Source organism: Homalodisca vitripennis, chromosome 4, assembly GCF_021130785.1.
Source record: "Homalodisca vitripennis isolate AUS2020 chromosome 4, UT_GWSS_2.1, whole genome shotgun sequence".
NCBI lineage: Eukaryota > Metazoa > Arthropoda > Insecta > Hemiptera > Cicadellidae > Homalodisca > Homalodisca vitripennis.
The window spans coordinates 152,390,784-152,415,536 of NC_060210.1; the positions used below are offsets into that span (position 1 = coordinate 152,390,784).

At 31.9% G+C, this 24,753-nt stretch overlaps 1 protein-coding gene across 2 annotated transcripts in view; it reads right to left on the reverse strand.

The window, feature by feature from the left end:
• LOC124360347 (polycystic kidney disease and receptor for egg jelly-related protein-like) overlaps window positions 1-24,753 on the reverse strand; it is a 135,743-nt gene that overhangs the window by 12,666 nt on the left and 98,324 nt on the right. For both annotated transcript variants that reach the window (XM_046813897.1, XM_046813898.1), the window contains exons 19-29: window positions 23,811-24,041; window positions 18,474-18,614; window positions 18,060-18,199; window positions 15,552-15,764; window positions 14,765-14,871; window positions 12,257-12,368; window positions 7,769-7,920; window positions 4,759-4,888; window positions 2,733-2,916; window positions 1,332-1,475; window positions 402-613 (exon numbers count right to left, since the gene is read on the reverse strand). In XM_046813897.1, coding sequence (XP_046669853.1) covers window positions 402-613; window positions 1,332-1,475; window positions 2,733-2,916; window positions 4,759-4,888; window positions 7,769-7,920; window positions 12,257-12,368; window positions 14,765-14,871; window positions 15,552-15,764; window positions 18,060-18,199; window positions 18,474-18,614; window positions 23,811-24,041 — 1,766 coding nt within the window. The remainder of the gene's footprint in view (window positions 1-401; window positions 614-1,331; window positions 1,476-2,732; window positions 2,917-4,758; window positions 4,889-7,768; window positions 7,921-12,256; window positions 12,369-14,764; window positions 14,872-15,551; window positions 15,765-18,059; window positions 18,200-18,473; window positions 18,615-23,810; window positions 24,042-24,753) is intronic.

The window sequence follows — 24,753 nt, forward strand, 5'->3', positions numbered from 1 at the left end:
CAAGATAGCAATAAGTGAATTTATATTAATTAGCTATTTCATGCAAAATCTTACGTACGCATTTTAAATTTCAACTCTCAATTATTACCTATTTTCCATTGCTTATATAAATGGATAAAGTATTGCTATAGCAATAATATTAGCTAAAGGCAGTATAGGCTCCCATCAACCTCCTAGCCAATTATCATATCCACACAGAAATGGTTTATTCTCACATATTCCTTGGGACCCCTAACTTTTTGATACTCTTGAGAGAAAATATGCAAATTACACAATAAATTTAGGTTATCTTATAATGTTCGGATCTACAATACTGTAGGCCTAAATAAATTAAAGAAAATAAAAATAAAGGATAATTGTTAATTTAAACATTATAATATGACTAATACAGTAATACTTACTGATTAATGTTGGAAATAGAATAGAAGTTAACAGCTCCCAAGTTTATGTAGTGAGATCTTGTCATTACCGTATGCAGTTGATTGTTTGTGCGATAACGGGAACTCCACAGTCTAGAGATGACAGTACAAACAACAATGACGAAGAACGCGGATATGACAAAGTCTAGTAGATCAAACCAATCCTTCCTCAACTGTTTCTTTCGGATCATTTCCTATACAAGAAAAAAATGTAAAAATGTTATTAAAAGGTTATTTTATTACATTATATAGTATGTTTTAACTAATATGATAATGATACTCGCTACATTGTTTTGTATTATTTCAACAACAAGATTCTAAAAAATTTTATCCTTTACTATTTTGAAACTAATAATGCAGTGTCTTACATTTTAATTTACTGTATACACAATTTTGATTTAAACATTATAATCCCGCAATTATATGTCTTATGTACCTTCTACGGACATTACAAAATATGTTTAAAATAACTTTGGTTCAAAAATACCAATGTCTCATAGTTATAATTGTCAATTTAACCTAGATACTTGATGACCCATTCAGTAATAAATATTTAATTTGTGCAACATGAACAGATATAGATTCGTGTGTTGTTACCTAATTTTTCAACAACATCATTGTCTTGATTTTCATGTCTCTTGCTCTCAAGCGGGAAAAGGCACAAACGAGTACAACAGTCGAATATTAAAAAAGTTTTGATAAAATTATCTCTGAAAGTTATAACATTTGTGTATAAATGAAAAAGATGTCTCTTTGCACTAGAATATTTTAGAATAGATTTAAAATAAGAGTAATATTTATTGGGTTCGAAGTTAGAAATAGAATTATGATTTTAAATGTTCAGAATAAAACATGGTTTTCACTTACATTAAATAATTGTATTCCTTTAATACTATTAAGAATAGTACGTACATATCTCTTTGCTTGAGTAAGTGGAGCGTACATCGGAAGTTCTCTTTTAGCTAATACTTCGGCTAGATGCTCTTCGTTATTTTCAAAGGTTAAACGCATAGCTTCCTTGTAGCTGACTGCATGGGTATTTACTTCATACATCCTCTAAACAAAATAAAACAATGTGAAGACTATATACAATGTGTTTACTGTTGATAAACTTATTATTACTTCCACAAAATAATATTTCAAAAATCCTTTCGCCGGTTTTGGTATCATCAGTTAGTATTAACGGAAATATGGTAAAATACATTCTTCAGAAATATAGTTTTCTAACACCTGCTTTTAAGCAATACATTTTTGATCTCTGCATTAATATTATTTCATAAAACTGAATCTAAATTGCTACAAAAAAGTCAAGTAAATCAACGAGTTATCCGCTTTATCGATGAGGGACTCATTAATGACTGCTATCTTTTCGTCCGAGTTCTGTAAAAGTTAATTTAACCTTGTAAAAAGTCGTAATGCTTCACTTCATTATAGTGAACAAACATGGAAAATATATGGTAAACAATAATTCTCAAATTAAAATTATATTTGAAATATATATTTAATAAGAATAAACATACTCAGAAAACCATATCCTAATAATAATATAAATGTGAAAGTGCTTAGTTCGTTTGTTTTGCTTTGACACATAAATTATTTAACCGATTGTACTAAAATGTTCCCTGAACATTCTTAGGGCCCCTGGGATAAATATAGGTTTATTTCTACATGGAAAAGGCCTCCGGACTACGTCCTACTGGTTTCTAAAACAGTTACAAATCCCATCTGAGTCATTGCGTTCTAAAATATTAATTGAAAGAGCCCGTTAAATGTACGCAACTGTTCCGTGTAACATTGTATTATTACAATACAATCATATGTTCAATTAATTTAACTACTATTTTGAATATTTGTTTTCATATAAAGAGTCAAATCATAACAAAAGTAAAAACACTTTTTATTTAAACATTTTGGAAACAAGACATACATATTAGATAATTTTACTACGTTAACTAAATTGTGAATGTGAAGTTATTGAATTTTGTTTTCATAGAAATTGTGTAGCAGCCTATTTACAATAATAAAAAGACCATTATAAGACCAATATTAATATTTTTATCATAGTCTCAATATTAATTAAACTTTTTCTATTTCTCATATTCTGCCCTTTCCTGAAGAATAATCCTCATTCGCTCAGTTCATTTACGAGAAACAAAGTTGTTGGTGAAACAGCAGCGCATATTTAAGTCCACTTAGATGAGGAATAAAGTTCAAAAATTACTCTACAAAAATACATAAACATTAGCACCTTAAATTTATATAATAAGGTTAATTATATAAATGTATATATTAATTTATTTGATTAACACTTACCTGGAATACCATAGTCAAGGCAATAGCGAAGAATATTATCTTGATTGGGCTTGAAACAAACGTGTCTGCCCCTGAAGAGGCTAATACTGTCGAAAGCCATTCTTTACTTTTTACTGGACCAAGTTTCAATCCATAAAGCATCACAAAATAAGCAGATACAAAAATTGCAGCAATACAAAATATCCTGAAACAGTTATAAGAGTAGCCTTGTAAATTTTTATAAGCAAAATTATTAACAAAATGTTTTATTTTGTAGACAATTACGCTGAATAACACAAAGTTAAGGATGAACGTTTGTATAATAAAATCAATTTATATTAGGAAATTTCCGTAAAAAGTTATAAGGCCTTTCCAGAACAAAACAATGAGGATTCTTGGAGCAACGGAACATATGTTTTCCATAATTCTGGATTATCTCATCTACTCAGATTATGCATAAAACTTTGACAACACTTTACCATTTGATAGAGAAATTCATAATATTTTAGACTTATAATGAATTCAAAAATACTTGGAATATATCTTCTAATTTGGAACACACATGATAAAGTCCGATATTTTGCGAGACAGAAAAACAGAAATTGAATAGTGTCATTCCTCCTAGTGGGTAGCAAAATACACACAATTTCGCTATCAATATATCTAGTGAAAAGATAGTTTTCGCTAACACTCAACCGAGTTCCATGGGTCTTCATGGAACTTTGTCTTACAGAATAAATAACGTAAATCTGTAGCAGTTAAATTTTTATTATATGTATATATTATATACATATAATAAACATAATATATATTGTGTGTATTATATGTTTATATTATATATATATATATACATATATATATATACACATATATATATATATATATATATATACATATATATATATATATATATATATATACATATATATATATATATATATATATATATATATATATATTTATATATATATACATATATGTGGCTTGTATATAAATAAGGAGTTTCAGTTTTGTAGGGCTACTAAATTATATTCCAAATTTATTTTGTAACAACTTTGGTTGAAATATAATATCAATAAATATACCATATAAACTTATTATTTTCAACAGATAAGATGTAGGAACAGTAATGTCATAACCATCGTCATAAAACAAAATCTGTAACACGTTAACAAGGCCAATCAGATATGAAATTTGTGAGTGAGATGGCCTGATCTCCTTTTTCAATCAAGTACAGAAACAGCAGAATGCGCTGTACATAAATTAAATTACCATTTAAAACTGTATAACAAATCATATTTAAGCAATAAAACGTTTACAAAATATTATTTGTTATCTTTTGGCAGTAATACTAGAAATGTAAACTAACTAAATTAATTTGCATTGACACTTTATATGTGTCAGCTCACAATTTAGTGGATACACTAGCTGTATCGTTTGTAGCTGATCAGATTGGTAAAAAATCAAAGTAATAGTGACACCATCTTACGATCTTAAATACTTATATTTATACCAGGTAACCTTCTTGTAAGAAAATCGTATATTGTACGATGGATATCTTATTCTCAATGCATTATGTGTAATGTAATAAATTAAAGTTTTGGTCAAAACCTCCGGCCCATATCGGTGGCATTCAAATGCATATTATTATAAAATGTACAGTTTGAATAAAAATTATTGTTTGATATTAAAAAGTGCAAAAACATCTCATGCTAGTGACGTGTTTATAACTAATATTTATTTTATTCTAATTTAGGTTAGAATTAAGTACGACAGCATACATCAGAGTGATTTTTCATACTAGTTGTCATGAACATTTCAGAAGTAATACTTTGGTTTCTATACATTTTGAGGAGTGCGAGCTTTTCACTGATGTATCAATCGTAGAAATCGATTCCGCAATGTATTTCCAGATTTAGTTGTTTAATTAAATCTTATTTTCAGTTTTCAAGTAGTACGGACTTAGTATTGATAGAGAAGTTATAGGTTATAGTATACCTAACTTTCCTATTCCAGTGCATACAAATTTAGTACTGCGTAATATTACCATGCCAATGTAAACCATATTTTCCTCTTCTTAATCACTATGTAGAATGGAGGTAACTGAACTGGTGGCAAAGGTGGTGTTCTCATATTTTTTACAACCAATCGAACAAAGTTCTGGTATACGGATTTATCTGGAATCATATCATTTACAAGTTAGTAATACAAGAGTAAAATAATAATTATTATTAAAATGCAGCTTTTCAGTCTAGTAGCCTAATTTATAGCAGACAGATAATATTCTGCAACAAAAATGTGTCTATACATAGCAATCAGGATAAATACATTTTAATCACACACGTACAAGTATCAATTAATACGGGTCCCGAGTTTCATCCCTGAAGGAAACGGGGTACACTGTGCACAGGGATTACTTTAATGGAGCTGCGTAATATACGTTCGTGTCTAGCGGCGATGCGGTCCGAAGTGGAGTGGATGAGAATGCCTTTTGCGTTTGATCACCTTACCATTAAGTCATCAGGTTTACATGGGAGGATGGAAAGCTAATGGGAGGACAAGAAGCCGGCGGTAACCAGCTTAAAACGCTCTTCAACCACGTCTTTAACGGCTTTCTGGATGGGCTGAGAGAGCGGGCTCCGAGACAACAGCGACAACCGGGAGCTCCAAGACCGGAGAGAGGTGCGAGCACAACAACGACCACTGTGAGCGCAGGCGCCGCTGACCCAGCAGCCTCGGAGACGGGGACGAGCTCTGGACCGGCTGCGAACACCACTGAGGGGTGAGAGGACTTTGCTGATCCTGCATCCGGGGGGTGGTCGAGCTTGAGGGAAAGGAGTAAAGGTGATTGAAAAAATAATTTAAAAATAGTCTGCTACAATGTGTGTGGACTAAAACATAAGGCTAATTACGTTTTCGTTTTAAAATTTTATTAGTGGTTATAATATTATTTTACTTGAAAATTTTTGTCTTGACCAGGATATCGAATTATTTGTAAGTAAATTTAGAGATTTCAAAATTCAGGTCACAAGATTGGCTAGCTTTGGTAAATTCATCTGCGAGTATGCATATTTTTAAAATTTAAAGTTCACTTTTGCAAAAATCATGAAATTTATATCACTAGAATCTTTTAAATTCATTCAGATAAGTTACAGCTATAGAAAAAAATTTGATTGGCGGTATTCTCATTTATTATTACCGTTACAGGGTTTAATGTACGTTATTTTTTCCGAAAATAATCATATAAACAATTAAGTAATTTTAGGTGATGTCAATGGAAGAGTTGGTTTCGAGCAGAGTATAACCAAATTAATGTTAAATGAATTAAATAGTGACCTTAGCGTCATCAGAAAATCTAAAGATTCAATTTTGAATGGGAAGTCAAACGAGTAATGGAACTATTCCATCATTTAATTATTTTAAACTGGCGATCTCCAGTAGAAAAAAAGGAGAATACACTTTTGTAGGTCCTATGAGATGCTCTGTTTTCTACTTGGTGACAGTGTCAATAGACTGTTTACACCTCGTACATGACTTTCAAGTAGTAGACTTTCTCACCCCGGTTCTGACTATTTGCCAATCGAAGTTACTTTTGAAGTGAATGACCTTGCCATTGAGGAAAAAGAGGAGGGGGGAAGATCACTATTATTGTTGCCTAAATTGAATGGACAGATAGCGATAATAGAACATATGTTGATAAAACAAATAGTTTATTTATAGATTATTAGTTGAGTAGTGACAACCAAGAAAATGTATCTAGGGTAACTGAAAATATGATTAATGTAGTAATTTAAAATTAATACATAATCGTAAGAAATATTTAACAACAAACAGCCTTAGTATGATTATTAATGTTTGAAATTAAGTAAACGCGTATTTAAGTTACTTAATACTTTTTGAACAAACTCTAGTAGTGTCAGAATGGAATATTTGGACGCAAATAAACATTACAAAATTTGTGTAGAGAAAAAAAAATTCGATATTATAATAAAGTGGTTGTATCCAAACCAAGTCAAAGATACAAAGAACTATTAATTGGCGGGCGATCAATCTTGTTAAAATACGTTCTAATAAGCATATAAGGAATATTACACCTAAAGAGTGGTTTAATACACTTCGGAAATCAATTTAACTCTCTACTCGATGAATATAGGGAAATAGTTTTTTTTGGACGTCAGAAAATTGTTAATATACAAGTTATCATGTTTGAGAGTATCGACGCGGATTTTCTAGACTATAAAACACCTGAACAATGGCACGTCTGCTAGAGTGTGGTGCAGGGTGGGGGTGACCCGTAGTTTTTCCACACAAATGGGCCAGTTTAATTAAGACATAAGTGTAAAAGCTGTTTTAGTTGTTATGCTTCTGTTAGATATGTTTGTTCTTTAAGCCGAATAAATATAGAAACATGTATTTTTAAACGTAGCAACCAACTAAAGAGACGATTTTATATCATTGTTTGTTGGGCAAAGATTAAAAATGAATATCATGTTTCGTTATTATAATCGTTGAAATAAATCATTCTTCTTCTTCTTCTGGTCAGACCTGGTTTCTAAGAAATTATTGCTTGTAAGACAACTTTTACTGTACATAAATTTGAGAAAATAAAACATTATTATTATTAATAGGCTATGAAAGTGCCTGCCCATCAATGGAATTCGGCTGATCGTTTTTGAAGTGTATCATTTTGTAGGCTGACACAATGTTCTTTCGTATGCCACTGGAAATTCGTTTGTCTTCTTATCTGTCCTTAGGACACGTTGAGAATGAAACCAGATATAGACTAGAAAATTAGAACACAACCTCAACGAAGACATAGTGTGATGTATCCCTTCGTTGTAGAAAATCATTGATTTTAATTTAAACACTCAATAGAGATGGAATTAGTTTGAAGAAAAACCTAACTAGTTCTCTATGCTAATCTAATGTTTTAATTGGATTGATGCAGCATTTTTAACCTTATGAGTATGGTTTTGTTTAAGCAAATTCACCACCACAGAATCCTTTTCATCGTTGATCGTTATATAGAATAGTATATACGTATTTTACATACTTACTTTGTTGTTCTTGAGTTGTAACTTCATCTTTACTTGCCTGAAGAGACAAGACTGATTGTCTTCTGACTTTAACATCATAATAATAATCAGTATCACTCCTAACGTACAGTGAGGGCTTGTATTTAACGTCATATATGATGGTATAGCTTCTCCTGAAATTATATGTTCGCAAGTTATAATAATGATACATCATCCAGTTTATTTACTTTACCATTTAGAAAAAACATGTTTGTGCATCCAAAATATTTTAGAATTTTGTGGTGAATACAAATATAAAGTATTCTGAGACCAAATGTTAGTGCGTACATTCGGATAGTTCACGAGTACGTAATTATGTAATGTGACCTTCAAACTGGGCTTTTTCTCAATTTACTTATCTATGATTCACATAATTTAACACAAGAATGTTGATAATATTAGTTATTACCGGTTAAATATTTAATAATTTATCAAACATGAAGGAATTTATTCGATTTACTAATAATATACGAATTGAGTGTAGTATTGTTCCGATTGTATTAAGTAATAATTCTGGGGTAACTGGATTACCGGTGGAAGGAGTAGGTCCAGAAGAATAATAAGGGCTGGACAGTACAAAGGAGGCTGCTATCAGAGAGGCGCGCATCGCAGATGGCAGTGTTTGATAACGAAATTGAGAGGTGGGGTGAGGTAGGTGCCGTACCTCCCGTCTCAGTTGATCGGATGTTATAGTAACGAGTAGACTTTGAAAGTGCTTAGATTTAATCTTTTGCTAATCGTCATCAAACCTGCGGGTAAGTGAACCTTTTAACTGGAGTCCAGTCAATAATAATTCTTAGTTATTTTGAATAATTTTGGGGAAAGAAATATTGTAAAAATTAAATTTAATGGGAATTTAGGAACTTGTCCTTTTGATCTGTGCAATATAAAACTTGTTGGTGCAGTGAGCACATGTATATAAAATTTTATGTAAAAATACTAAAAGAGTTTTGTGTTTGTTACAGATGCTTTCAGCAATATTTTTAAAACTCTAACACTGAAGAATTTAAAATAACAATTCTAACACTGAAAAGAAGTAATAGTTAAATTAAAGTAAATGAAATTAGTAACAAAATAAAATTGAATTTTGAAGATAAATTACGGTAAAGTGAAGAATTGCCAAATCAGATTAGAGTGGGAAAGTTTTGAATTTGAAAATTGAATAAAAAACAAGCTGTAAGAACTTTGTACATTTTTGGAGTGACGAATATATTACAAAGTTGAAATTAAAAGTCATCAAGAAGTTTTTATTTTAATTTTAAATCCAGTAATTATTTTTAAGAAGAAGTTTTATTTTAGTTTGAACTTTATTTATTTCAAAAGATTTTCATTTTCCTTTTTTTTAACCTTCACAAACATTTAAATTTCAAAGCTAACCCCTCATGTGCCAGTAAAACGGTACAGTATGATCAATTTAATCAGTCGAACGGAGCAACGTTGAGTCTGATGTCTTTTTATCCGTAGTAAAATAATAAATCACAATTCTAGAGTCAATAAAATTAATTACATTATACCAACTTGTATTAAAACAAATTTGATCATTACATTTTAATGTTTACTTACGATAACCTTCTTCACTCCGGTAAACCTGTCACTTTTCAATGACAAATGTATTACATGTTTAATAAAAAATAGTGAGTTATATAAAATTGTATTCAGTCTGTGTAAATCTATTGTCTCGTGTCAGATTTTGGAGATTACAACTCTTCCATTCTCTACCAAATATGTGTTCAAATCTTATCATGGAATAAATCAACTTAAAACTATCTTTGTAGCACCATAATATGTATGAGGTATAAAGGAAAAATTGTTGTCCAAAGTTGTAATTTTTCAAACAACACAAAGCAATTAAAAGTCCAAGTCACATGACTAGAACAGTATCAATATAACTCAGGAAACGATAGTATTAAACAACTTAGATCTGTCCATAAGTATACCAGGTTTTGTTTTGTTTTCATAATTACTAAAGACACAATTCATTATTAAGTAATTTTGTCTTTGATATAATAACGCCATTAATCAAATAATACCTTTCCCACTGTGTCCATATATTTTTTTTAATACGACAATAACTCCCTCATTGCCGGAATATCATATTCAGACCTTGTGTTGTTATGCAGTTATGATTGTTCAAATTACAATATTTGAAACCTCCGTTTTAAGTCGCAATACTGTTTTGGTGCTAGTTCATAGAAGGCCAGGATCTAAAGGTTAGTATAATTTATAATTAGGGTGGGTTGATGATGAGGAGATAATCCATTCTGTTTGTTGATAGTTAACTGTTTGTCAATGTAGCTGATGCTTATACTCAATAGCGAAGTTAGTTAGGACCTGCTTTATAATATCTCTATTTGGTTTTATTACAATATAATAATAGATAATATTAAATTACTCTAAAGGCACATGTGAAATATACAGAATATGGAAATAAGATAATTTGGATGTATTTGAAATAAAACTTTGATTGAATATTGATCTTCATACAAACATAATATAAAGATAGTCAATTATGTTAAAAGAGTTTTAACGCTCCAAAAATAAAATAAAGGTACCTGAAAAATACACACAATGTGGGGGAAGAATACAATTGTTTTGTATTTAAAGGAATTCAGACAAGATATTTACAACTGAAACAAATGGAATTAATCGAAAAATTGTTAACTATTGTATTGTAACCATTATATATAAACTCCACAATCGAAACTGTTGTAGTATGAGATAACTACTACGTGCCCACCAAGAAAGCTCAACATAAATATAAATAAATAAAATGAATACTTTAACTCCAAATATTAAACTTCACATTATAAAAAATAAGATAACTAACAGTTCAATGAATTCCTCTCAGAACACGCATAATAAATATTGTACAATATTTTGTTTGATATTATATCACTAGATTCGTTGTTACTCTCTCATAAGGTCCAGGAAGCGGTAGTGGCACATCAAGAAGACTCGGAGCTCAAACATTTAATAATGCTGGAAATTAAAAGGAATGTCGATTTCTCGGCAGTGGTACTTTAGTATTAACCGGAGGGCACTATTTATGGATTATATTTCATAATAGGTGACCAAAATAAATAATTACAGTAGTAATAAGAACAGAAATTTACAAGTCATTACGACGAATGGTTTTGCCTCCCAAACGGAAGCGATGTAGGCCAGAATTGATTTGAATGCATCATCACCAGTTGCCGCAAATAAAAACATTTCCTCTTCAGTTAATATTTAGTCATGATGACATTATATAATAATCTAGCACACGACAATCAGTAAAAAAAGTAACTAAAAGAATAAAATAAATAAATAAAAACAATAACAACAATAAAATAACAACAACAACAATAATAATAACAATTAATTATTCGAAAGTGACCGGTGATTCGTGCGTCTAGACCTATTCAGATTGGGAGACAGGAAGTGTGACTCATCGGGCAATTTTCGATTCCTTATGAAATAAGAAAAGTATTAGATACATATAGTGAATTTTATTTTGGTCCCCAATAAAGAAAACTTGCCCCAAAATAGTTTCCTCTGGATAACACCAAAGTACTCAGACAGTTACTGTGTTTACATTGTAAATAGCGTTATGGGTATAATTCTCTTCGTTCAACCTATAATTTAAGAATATTCTAAAATTGTCTTAATGAGGAGAGAGATGCGTGATTTTCTGCTCAGAAAATGTATAAAAAAATTTTGTCAATCTGAAGAAAAACCAACATATTCTCATTCAGAAAAAGGAGACTAAATTTGCCACTCTGAAGTGGAATACTACATTGATTCGATCAGAAAAGGGAAACTAAATGTTCTAACTTAAAAGATGAAGATTAAATTATCTTGTTTGGAAAAGGGTGACTAAATTGTCTCACTCATAAGATGAAGACTAAGTTATCTCATTTAGAAGGGGAATAAAAATTGCCTCATTCGGAAGAGAGATAATACACTAACCCAATCAGAAGCGAGATACTGTTTTACAATCAGGCCAGGGATAATAAATTGTGTCATTCAATACAGGAATACTAAATTGTCTTAATCAGAACAGGAATAGTAAATAATTATCACTATCAAAAGCCGGACAATCATAAGAGTGAGAGAGAGACTAAATTGCCTCAATAAGAAAAACAATACTAAACAATTATCCCTATTAGTAGAGGGGTACTAAACCATTATCGCTATCAGAAGAGGAATGTTAAATTGTTTCACTTACAATAGAGGGATTAAGGCCTGTGTTAAAAATCCACTCCTTTTCCATGGATATATATATATATGTGTATGTATATATATATATATATATATATATATATATATATATATATATATATATATATATATATGGCTTTCAATTACGATTTAAAGTAACTGAAATTATAGGTTTAAAAATATCTAGGTATTATAGGTATTTAAATATATTTATTTGTTAGTTAATGACGTTTTGAAATATGTATTGTTAAATTTATAACGTAAACTCACCTAAAAGTAAACATGATGATAAAGGCGATTATACCGCTTATAATAAGAGTTTGAATGCTGACAAAAAATTCTCTTGATCCGAATTTGTACTGGAAATCATCTAATTGCATATCTGAAAAATGAAGTTTTATATTAATGCCTAAACTACAAAAATTAAATGAAGAAAATTTCAAAATATTGGAATTCATATGTGCATTTTTGTAAACTCCAGTACCTATTTAAGTTTAAACTGACAATTTTGTACTATCTTTAAAATTATTGCACTGTCGTTTATTATCCAAAGGGCTATTGTCTAGAATATAGTTATAAAACTGTTAATAATATTTATATTTGTGTATATACAAATAATTTAAAAGTACACAATAATACGTTATTGGGAAACAATGAATATAAATTATATTTAAGGACACGATTGAGTAGCTTGATCAAAATAATGTGCTACTGGAAAAGAAAAACTCCCTTATCTTGTTTATTAACTTTGAGACCCTTCTAATTTTTTTTTAAATCGAATTCTTTGAAAAATTGATGAGTTCAACATAGTTGTGCTAGACCACACCAATACTTTGACCAGTGGTTACGGGTCATCTTACTGATTTTGGCCTAGTTTTGTCAATAAACGCACCAACTGAAAAACGTTATATAGCAAAAACACATATACTTTTTCAATACATTGATTAGAAAGTAGTCGTAGTCTATATTCGAAACTACTTCACTGAGTTCCCGAATATAGATCCCTTTAATGCGTTGTTATAGTTTATTTTCCCCATTAATGTCAATTGCTTATTTATAAATCTCAAAGAGCACTCGCAAAATGATAGATAAGTGATTTTAGCAGGGTGATCTTGACTCAGGACAGAGGGTTAAATTTAAAATATAATATGCTTTGCATATGAAAAAATACATTATAACGAAATTATAGGTAAAGTTACGCAAAAATATTAAAATGCGAATTTGAAAATAAAATGACCAATCCAAATTCCTTTTGGACCAATTTATTCCACCTTTTGATGCGTTTTAGATTTAAGTTTAAAGAGGGGGTCCTGAAAGTCGGAGCGTGAATCAGATTTTTATAAGTAACTCAATTTTCTCGAAATTCTTTCCAAAATTTCACCACATTTTACTGAACAGCTCCAACGATTTCAATAATAGTTGAAATATTGGCCGGTATTGAGAAATCCAAATCTAATGAGAGGATAAAGTCAAATTCTTTGGCTTATCAAGTAAGCCTTAGTATGAAACTACTACAGATGGACAAACGAAGTTATTCTGGCAAACGACTAAAAACCGCGTAATATTGGGCTGCTGAAATAGCACATTATGCATTCTGAAAGAATTAATTTGGAAACTATTAGTTGGAAAAGAAATGGTGTAAGATATGAACTCCTGCCCTGTGTCTTGGAAGATGATGAATCCAAAAAGTTCCTTCATTAAGGCCTTGCATGGGCTATCATGTCAAAAGCATCTGCAATTATGTTTTTGCAACTTTGCACATTTTTAGTCTATGGATCATTCTATGGGCTATGGAAACCGGCATGGTAGGTTCTTGTATATCCACATTTAATGCTTGAGATTAGGATGCACCTGCTCTAAATAAAAATCATCAATATTATATAGAACACAAAAGAAAATTGTCAGAATATCAACCAACGTTTAGCTCTAGGTAGTCGTCTAAAGAAGATTTTCGGAAGCTCTGTGCCATCTTTATCTCTATATAATCGATTTTACTTTCAATTCAAATAGGAATTAAGCTATGGTAGAAACGTCTGGCTTTACAAATTTAAAACCAGGGAACAATTTTAGCAATGAACAACACAGAGCATGAACTCTTGCACACCGGTGTCAAAGATGTTTCACTCTGTATCAGAAACTTCGTGATGGACCCCTGCAAATTGGTGTACACCAAGGGTAGATATGGAATGTTTACGTCAATTCAAATTGCATAACATTTTGATGTCTTTATCCAAATATTCCCCAAGTCAGGTATTCATCACGGCTTATTGTAGCCATTTTTACCCACACCTCTCCTATTGGGGCATGTACACATAATACATTTTTGAGACTTTCCCGCTTCAAAAGAAAAGCTGTTTCAATAATATAAAACATGAATTTCAGAAATTCTTCAAACGTCTTAAAATGTTAGCTCTGCCTAGAATCTAAATTGTAGAAACAATATTATTCTGTATGTAGAAATGTGCAATGACAAGATGCCAAGAAATGAACCGAACTGGGAGACACATAATGACAGTTTATAAACGTCTATCCTTGCAGGTCCACTTTATCATCAGATTACCAGATTCCATAAAAATATTTTTTACGTTATGTAAATTATTACTATCAATAAAAGGCTTCAGTTTGAGTAATTTATAAGCTCTGCTTACTTTCTTGCGCAATGACAATTCTTGATGTCACAAGAGTGTGAAAGATGCTTGATAGAGAGTAGTTTTATCATATTTAGTATATTCTTATTTTATGCACTATTAAAATCCTCTTATCCCTTTCTGTACTTACTCTCATTTTCTGGAATGTAGAACATGATACTGCATAACATTGCCACCATAAAAAACGCTAAGAGGACACTAATCCTTTGTATCCGGCTTACTTCACTTCTAGGATGTCTGAAATTAAACTCAATTTATTTCAATTTTATACTGTCTAAAAGAAATACATATTTAAATGTAGGGAAGTGGACACTTTCATTACTTTATCAGAAATACTAGTAGTCTATTATATGTAACGAGGCACACTATTGTGGCAAACTGTGATAACAGCCTTTTTAAATAAAATAACTCTTTGAGTCGATATTACTACATTTAAATGTTATATATAATAGTTCCTCAGCATATGTTGCAGTGTAAGATAGAGAATTATTTAAGAACTATCTACACAAGTAATAAGTTATGTGAGTGTTCTAAAGCTTATATATAATATAACACACACACACACACACACACACACACACACACACACACACACACACACACACACACACACACACACACACACACACACACACACACACACACACACACACACACACACACACACACACACACACACACACACACACACACACACACACACACACACACACATATATACATACATATATGTGTATATATATAAAAAATATTTGTCTTAAGGAAATAATTTAAACGTGCTCTTTAATATTCAATCTATTGTTTCACTGCCCGTAAAATTAGGCTGAAAAACATTTTGCTGCATTCTGTAGAATTTTAATTAAACGATTTATTTTTATATTGTTATATGAATCATGGTTGAGCAAAAGCAAAGTTACCTCAAAAAGACACTTAAAAAAAGATGGCTTTCTCTCATACCAAGGAAAAAATTATCGACAAATAATAATTTTACACCCATAACGTCCTCCTCAGTAGCTACTCTGATTTTCGCTTCAGGATAATCTTTTAAGGTGAGAGACAACCACTGCTTGACGACAAATATTGCCTCTACGTTGCCTTTTAGATCAAAAACGTGTATTTTGTCACAAAACCTGCAACAAATTAACAGACAACACTGACACATTTTATAAAAATACCTTCTTATGTTAACCAGTTTTGAATAATATTTCATTTACAGAATACCGTTCAAAACTATATGTAAAATCCCAAAATCCCAAATACCCAAATGAGAATTTTGTTTACATTGGATTTAGATAAACACTTAAAATGACAATATGTAACAGTTACATACAGGATTAAAATTATACAGCTATGATGAAATCTAATGTAAACCGAGTTGTAACATCAACGAGGATTGAAGAAAATGTGGAAAAAACATATGTATAATATTTAGGAATACGTTCTTGACCTCTATAAACGAGTAAGAAATATAAAATTGAATAAGAAAAGTTTAAATAATTAAATAAGTATTAGCTGTTAAGTAAGGCTTTGTTCGCATTTACCTACTGAAAACAGGGGCATAATTTACATGTCAGTTAAACACTACAGTACAAGGTATGTATACTACAGTACACTACAGTCAGTGTACTCTAATCTCTAGATACATTCTTGAATTACTGGACTATAAATTTAAAGAGCAGTTGTAAGCCCTGAATTCCAAGACTTAAACAGTATTTTAGGTAAAAATTAGATGTTATTATTTTGCCCCCCCCCCCAACTTTCTATATAATTGATAGAATAGCTACAATGATATCAGTAGCCTCCGATGCCTAGTTGTTGTTTCTTTAGCTAATATAAATATGTTATACAATTAAAAAGTAAATTAATGTTGAGTATCCCAAATAACCTAAATGTTTTCACTTCAACTCTGTTATGATCTTTGGTAACACTTGGAAAATACTACTGTCATTACTATTTGCAGCTCACTACAGCAAATAATATATTTCAATATAGATACATAATTCTAAAATAGGTATTTATTAGTAATTTCTAATGCATGATAAAAAACTGTATACGCATTATTTTGATATCCAAGCAGTATCCTAGACAAATGTCGTCTGAATATGGCCTCTAGATTTTGTGTGATTGGGTAGCAACATACCAAAATCCGAACATATAAATATCCACACATATGTACATTATATGTGATGATGTTTCCATTTATGATTTTAATCTAGTTCTGTCACGTTTATTTGATTGATTTTATCCAAATTATTACATTCTCATCCCAGATCACTTGTCACATTTACCTAAGTATGCTGTCCTGACACATATGTACCGACGCTATACAGGAATATAGGACATTCAAAGTATCATTCTTGAAGTCTTAGGGAAGTAGAGGCCTACTTATGTTAGAACCAATAACATTTGCAGTCTTAAGTATTGTATACGTGGAGGATTATAATCGGTCATCATTGCGAGCAAATTTTCTCCTTATTGGCATTCAATAAATGCCTTCTGTAAGAATATATGTGGAGGAAGAATATTCATATCCTTAGGTAGCGCTTGAAATGTTAACATGGAAACCTACATAATATTTTGTAATGTTTAGAGATAAAGCCAAGTCATGTTTGTCATTTCTAAATAAAAATATATATTTTATTAAATTAAAACCATGGGCTGGATATGGGAGTGTACAGGTTCTATTTTACCTTTTAAAAAGTAAAAAGTAAGGAAAATACTAAAAAATGTTATTTTAAGTTTCCAACTGAATGATAAAAAAGTAAAATAGAACAACAATAATGAATTAATATTATGTTGGCCAAACTCTGATCAGCTGATCAATGTATACGTGTACATCAGGTACCTGAATCAAATAAAAACGTTGTAGCATAATAAGATTGTACATTTTGTATGACAATTCTGTTCAATTTGTTCTATAGAAATAATTTATGAATTGTGACTATGTAATTTAAGATATCATACCTTTATTTGAATTAGGTATGAATTAGGTATTTAAACTAAACTTGTCACACCAGGAATTTTGAAATGTTAGTTTCGGTGAGTTGCATTAATTATATTATAGTTGTGTGCCGAGTGGCTGGAGGTTCCGAACCGCTGGTTAATATAGCTTCGTTGTAGAAATAGTACAATACACTTTATATCCAGTAACAAATAATGAGAGTACAGTACAGTAACAATGATGATAGTAGAATAACAGTAACAATGATATACAAATGATAATTACAAATGATAGTAACAATAATGATAGTATTGTACAGTAACAAATAATGATAGTTTTAGAATTCAAAATTGTTAAATCTTTAGTAAAAGCGAGTTCAACAATTAAATTTATTTGTAGGAACGTTACTGAATGAATGATCATTACCTTATTTACTAAGATAGTAACAAAATAGTAATATATAGTCACATATTATTTTAATTACCACTCAGGACTAGACCCATAGTTGTCGTGCCATATGTGAATACTCTCCATTGTACCCAAATATTGATCACAAAATATCAAAAACCAATCATCAGTGTTTCTTTTTAAAATCTTGCGATTTCTGGCTGAAAGGATGTGTACCTTCAAGCAAAGAACGAACATATATTAAAATCGTTTACCATAGTAAAACCACCATCAACATCATTTATTTAAAATTATTCTACACTACGGAGAAGTTTAAATAATACAACCCGGTCGTATAAAAAGAAAATTATACCCTTAATTCAATATAATAAAGCGAACTGATTCAAATAATATTTAAAAATATTATTATGTGAAGGAAAAAGACAAAAATAATCAGATATTTTGGTAGTTTTCTTTTAGTAGAAAAGTTATTTCAGGAAAGTATCCTTACCCGACTCTTTGCTAAAGATCCATTTATTCTAAATCCTACATGAGCTGTGGTTCCTGAGTTAACTCGCGAACTGGTGTACACTGCGATTAGGTATGGATAATGACTGCCAGGAAAATTGTCTTCAAGCACAACTACAGTTCGCTGAAAAAGAACAGATTAATGCAAATTATTTGACACCTCTTTAACATAACTCGCAGACAACTTTGCTTTTCAGTCGATCAACTAAACTGTTACTGTATTTTGAGAGTATATTATTATGATATTTTTGAAAATAAAACAACAAATAAAATAGAAGGTCGTATAATAAGCACATTTAAATTTCCTAAATAACTGTAAAACGTATATTACACAATAAATTAAAATTGAAATGCTAATCTTTTACTACCGTAAACAATATACATTATATGGATATGGTAAAAGTCAGGCATTTAATATAAAATAATCATATCACAGTGCCACATTCCCTCATACAATGTTTGTACTTATTCACTCCAGTCACTCGCCAATTTACACAATTTTCAACGCCAGGGTTATTACAGTTTTGTTTAGAAAAGTTAATAGTTCATATTATTATAAAACAACATTATAAAATGCCCAGAAGCTGGTAATCTGTTGATAAAATGGACTCTTGCTTGTGAAAGCAAGTGCCTCCTGTCTCATATCCTTGCACGTTACGGCCTTTCATCAGAGTACATTTGGATATTAGCATTTGTTTGTCGTTGATTTGGCGAATCTGTCAACTTGTTCTGGCGCTGAAATGTAGGATCCCTGAAAGAGCGCTTTTTCTTTCTATTTTATCCTAGGTCTAAACTAGTAAAATTGTAGGAGCCTCTAAAAAAACAGGTTCCTTGAATAGAGTCATCTTGACGACGTCGGCGTAGGAGTGGTATGGAATGACGAATGGCTCCGCAGTCTCTGACGGCGCACCCTCGTTTCGGAGAGTCGGCTGCGGGGCTTCAGTCCTCTTCAAATACACCACACATTCATCAGCGAGGCTCTCCACCACGAGCCCCGCCAGCTTACGCTTGCTTGGGATTATCAGGCTCCATGTTGTGACGGTGTGGGAGAGTCAAAATGACCATGTCGGTGTTGGTGGGTCTAACCGCTATTTCCTTCTCTACGTGAATATATATGTTCTTCTGCTAGTCGTGTACCAGATCATTGGTTCCCGCAATTAGCATCTCGCAATGTGACTTGCGTGTTAGGGAGGGGCTCAAAATGTTGAGCAGCTTGGTTCCTGGCTTACAGATGCCACTCACCTTTGTTGCAAGAGCCACCAGTTCTGTGACATGACGATCGTTCCTGTCACTACTTATCCCTACTGTTTTGAACTGCACGGGAGATTTTGGTACTTGTATTGTCTGATTCCTTAGGTTCTTATTAATGTGTTCTCTTTGCCTGTGTTCATCAGGTTTATACTTCGGCGCAGTGTACGTATTTTGTACCTTATAGAAATTTATTGCTTTTGCAGATTTTTTGTATATAACCCTCGCCACGGCTGTTTGCTCATGCTCTCACCCTTGCAGGTGATATTTTGAAGCTTCAGGCACTGCACCTCTGCTTCTAAAACCTCAACAGTGGTCCGCAGACTCAGTGCGATATCTGTATTGGCACCTTATTTCTTTCCATCCTTTACCATCGATCCGAGCAAACTGCAATACACAGCCGAGCCTGTAAGTTTGCATAACGGTGACGCCAAAGACTCGATCTGGACGGCAGAATCCACTGTCGCAGCTCGGCCGCTCTGAGTGGCGCGATGTACCGGCACAGCAAAGGCCACTGTAGTAGGCAAGGGATCCTCTGGTAAACCGAGATACGGCTCGTACTTGACACTGCAGTCCAATGTCGCGGAAGTGCGTGCGGTCTGGTTTACGCGGGATGTGCTCACTTGAAACATTTGGTGCGTCAACTATAAGCAAAGGAGTATCCGATTCTATAGTATGATTGAGCAGCTTTTGGTATTCACTCTCCAGGTCATATAGTGAGAGATCCGGCGCGGGTGTGGAACAGACGGGTATTGCATATGAATCCAGCGCAGGTGGTGTACGAGGCAATGAGGGCATTGGGGATTTCAGCAGATATGACGAGAGGGTAGGCATTGTGACAGGATGTACGCCACTGTGTTTTTCAATCAGTTTTGATCGATGCGCCACAGCTCTTCCCTAGACAGCGCTAAGACACCTATCCATTTTTTAGAATTCGTTGCTGTAGATATTTAATTCCGTTGAAAATAAGGCACGGTTTCCTGTCTTTGTTTTTTCAACATTGACAGACATGTTTATAATAAAATACATATCTATATACAACAAAAATGAAATAAATAGATGATTAAAATTAAGCAAAATATTAATAACAGACAACGAATACATATAATATTTTGATCATAAATAAATAGAGGTTAAATTATAAAGATTAATAATATTTCTAACAATAATAAAAGATATTTAATATATAACAAGATCCACTATAATAAAGTGTGGATAAAATATAAAACAACATTTTAAATAACACAATAAAATAAAAAATTATTACTGTTTAAAGTTATAGAAAGAAATGTATGTAAAAGAAGATAAAGAAAAAAGTATAAAAAAAGAAGAAAAATGTATAAGGCAATGTCAGATTCTAACTGGCGAACTACCGTGTCTAAGACTCTAACACTGCCGTACTGATCATATAGAACTGTGATAAGGTTTGACTGTTATGTTTCATTAGTGGCGGTCCTCCTAATTAGGTCAAACGTGGATTATATTGCTGTAAACACGTCTAAACTTGTTAGTCTGATGGTTAAATTTACAGCTTGTAATTCCTTACGAAGAAAACTGTCCTATTTCCTGTCATTTCCTAACTATGTAACTTAATGAAACTATTTCCGCAGTCAAAATTATTCCATGTGACGTAAAATCATATAAAATTAATTTAAACTAGGGAGTAAAGTACGTGTTTGTAGGTTAGAACCAGGTCTACCAACGACTACCAAGATATTGCAAGATAACCAAAATAAATAACTGTATTATGTAACCTTACTATGTGACCATAACATGAACCACTATACCCCCTTACTTTTTAGGTTTATTAAATATATTAAATCAACCAATATTTGGTAAAATGTAATTTATCAATTAACATGTAACATAGTGCAATGGATTATGTTGGATTGACAACAAACCACGTAACAAAGAGTCATCATCGTTATTCTTCTAAAAATCAGGATAAAAATTGGTTTCTCAACAGACATTAGGCCACCAAAAAAGTTTCGAACATTGTTATTCACTGAAAGATATTTACAAAGTAACCAAACATAAAAACAAAATTTACTTAGAAAATTTAGAACAGGCACACCAGTTAATATTTTAATCAAAAGTACCCTTTGGAGTGAATAAAAGATGAAATGATAAATTGTATTAATTTTTTCTCAATTATATGTATCTATTTTATAAATCTCTGTGTTTAAGACTAGTATTTCTCTTACATTTTAATCACATGTTCAATTGTTCTGTTTATTTATATATGTGAAATTCTATTCATGTAATTTTTGTTTGTTTGTTGTACTACTTTAATATTCTTTATACCATTCTGATAACGTCAAATGCTGAAATATTAAAGGGCATTTGTACTAAGAAGTCTGCTTTATGTTAATAATTGTGCATTTATGCAATTTTAGAACACAAGTGAATAGAAAAGCCTCTTGGTAAGAGAGTTCTACTTTAAATATATTTGGCAATCATGAACAGAAGAATTCAAAATTGTTACAGTATTTCTAGACAGTTCAGATATCATGGTGTTAAGAGTTTAATGTTAAATTTTAAGATTGCTTTTATTACGGTCGGTGTGAATCTTGGCTTGATACCTTGGATTTGCAGCCAAATTTCCAGTGTTTGCTTTTCCAATGGAATTGAGAAATGATGTATTTTTCCCCACCACAGAAACTAGCTTTCACCTCACTAGCTCTGGGATATATAAAACGTTATCTAAATAACACAGTATAAACTATTTTCTCCTATCAGAAACTTCGAGTCAACAAACAACACAAAATACCAAAAGTATGAATTTTAAACGAAAACAAAAAATATATCAAAATAGAGGCCAAGCAACTCTAAAAAAGTCACAGGCGATCGGTCCCGGGGGCTACATCGAACATAACTTGAGCAGCGGCGTGAGCGGTCCCGCGGCTAGAACGAGACTAACTACTCCCTCCACAACTTCTGTATTTATCCCCACCCTAAGTAAACTATTGCGTTGCACTCAGGCCAGTGCCCTTCCCGAAACACTAGCGCCATATAAATCTAGCCGTTAACATACATAACAGTGGAACCTATCCTGGTTTAACAGCTTTGAAAGATACCAAATTCTTTAAGGGTTGCAGATTGGATTGGATTACGCTCAATGGAACGTAAGCAGGCGAAGGCGTTTGGAACCAGTTCTTAAATAACTGTAGGAAAAAAAATGTTTTGAATACCAGTCAGCTATTTTTAGTCAGTTGAACTTGACTGCGAAAAAAGCAAATTTACAATGAATACATGGCCTTGGTCATCTACTTAGCTCTGTGTACACCAGCAAGTGTTTTGAATAACAATGTTATTTTAAACGTTCCTCCTTGAGGAAAATGATAGTCAGCTCCAGTAGTTTCTTGTAACCAACTCTAGGTTTGAATTCTTGCAGCTGATCTTTACTAAATTGAATAATGTTTTCAGCGATTTCTCCCGTAACTGATTCAATCGTAGGAACCCCCAGGAGTTGATTAATACTTTGTCGAGACACAAGCATTGAAAGTTGACCACCAACTTTTCTCCATTAATGTCTTAAAGCATTTTCCAATTCCAGTGCAAAGTGACAGAAACATTAGAAGAAAATTACGTTTGAAAATTATGTTCCGACGAATTGATGAATACATCACGTTATAAAGAGATCACATCCTGTTTGTTTCAGGGTAGATGTTGTTTTATTACTAATTGGGTGAACTTTGGAATATGTAACTTGTAACTTACGTGACGCGGATCAATTTCAAAGCTATGAGTTTTATTTAATTCACTAGTAAATATAAACTACAAATAGATAATTTGGGTTTAATTTTCAGAAGAATTAACGCAAGAAGCAACGATAAGCTGAGGTGTAAAAATATAGTTCTGAAGCATTTATTAAATTTGCATTTTAATAAGATTTTAAGTAAGTTCAGAAAATAATCGTTTTTTTGTTGCGGATATAATTAATAAACCCTTCTTCTTTAATAAGTAATATTAGTAGCCTCCCATTCTTGTCACATTTTAGGAATTTCTTCCAAATGATTGCATCTAAATAGTTGTTAAACTTCTAATAGTTCTGGTTACCTTCAAATCTTACCTGTTTCTTATCTTTTCTGTCCAGCCGCCATAGAAAAAAGATTAAGAGGAGGTACACTAACAGAATACTCGCAACAATAGCGACAACTAGCGGATTGTCAAGAACTGTAAGGAACAACTTGGCATCTGCAAAAGGATCTATTTCCTGGGGTGGTACAGGAAAGGCAGCCGCAAACACCGACAAATGTTTGCACTGACAGTGAACGTCCTTTTCCTTGGTACGGGGATCTACCTGTATGTAAAAATTATAACACATGTATTGGAGCTAATATTGATAGTTAATATGTAGTTATATATAAAAAAAACTATGTTCTAATGGTAATGAAATTACCAAAGTCAAAGTAAAGGGTGATTCAATCAGGGAGCCGGTTTTTACGTATCATATTAGGAGATTTAGTTTAAAAAAAATTAAAATAAATAAATCATTATGTTCATATTACCCTCCTATTTCACGTGTAATAAATGATGTCATGTATGTGGCCTCCTCAACTGTGCTGGCACAACAGATCTGTCCATAAAACTCACAATGACTGCACGACAAGTGTGCACACCCATTTCGCTAACAACCCGTTGAATTTTTTCATTCAAGTAAGTGATGCTTAGGATGTATTGGTATACTCCTATCACTTTAAACATCTAAGTCTCAATACCTTGGTGTCCAATGATGGTCGGAATTCTGAGAAATGACGCGATCCTAGACAAACTTATGTATTTTAATGGAAAAGACATTTTTTAGATACTTCCACATTAAATTTATTAAAAATAAATTTCCATTAAAACCCACTAAATTCCAAGAAAATTAAAAACTTATGTATGGCTAGACACGGAATACAAGAACAATCGGTATATTCCCGGAAATAGGAACGAAGTCAAATATTGTTACCAACAGACAAACGAAATTCTACCAGCCGTTTTTAAACTGTTGCTCTTTTTGAACCACTCTT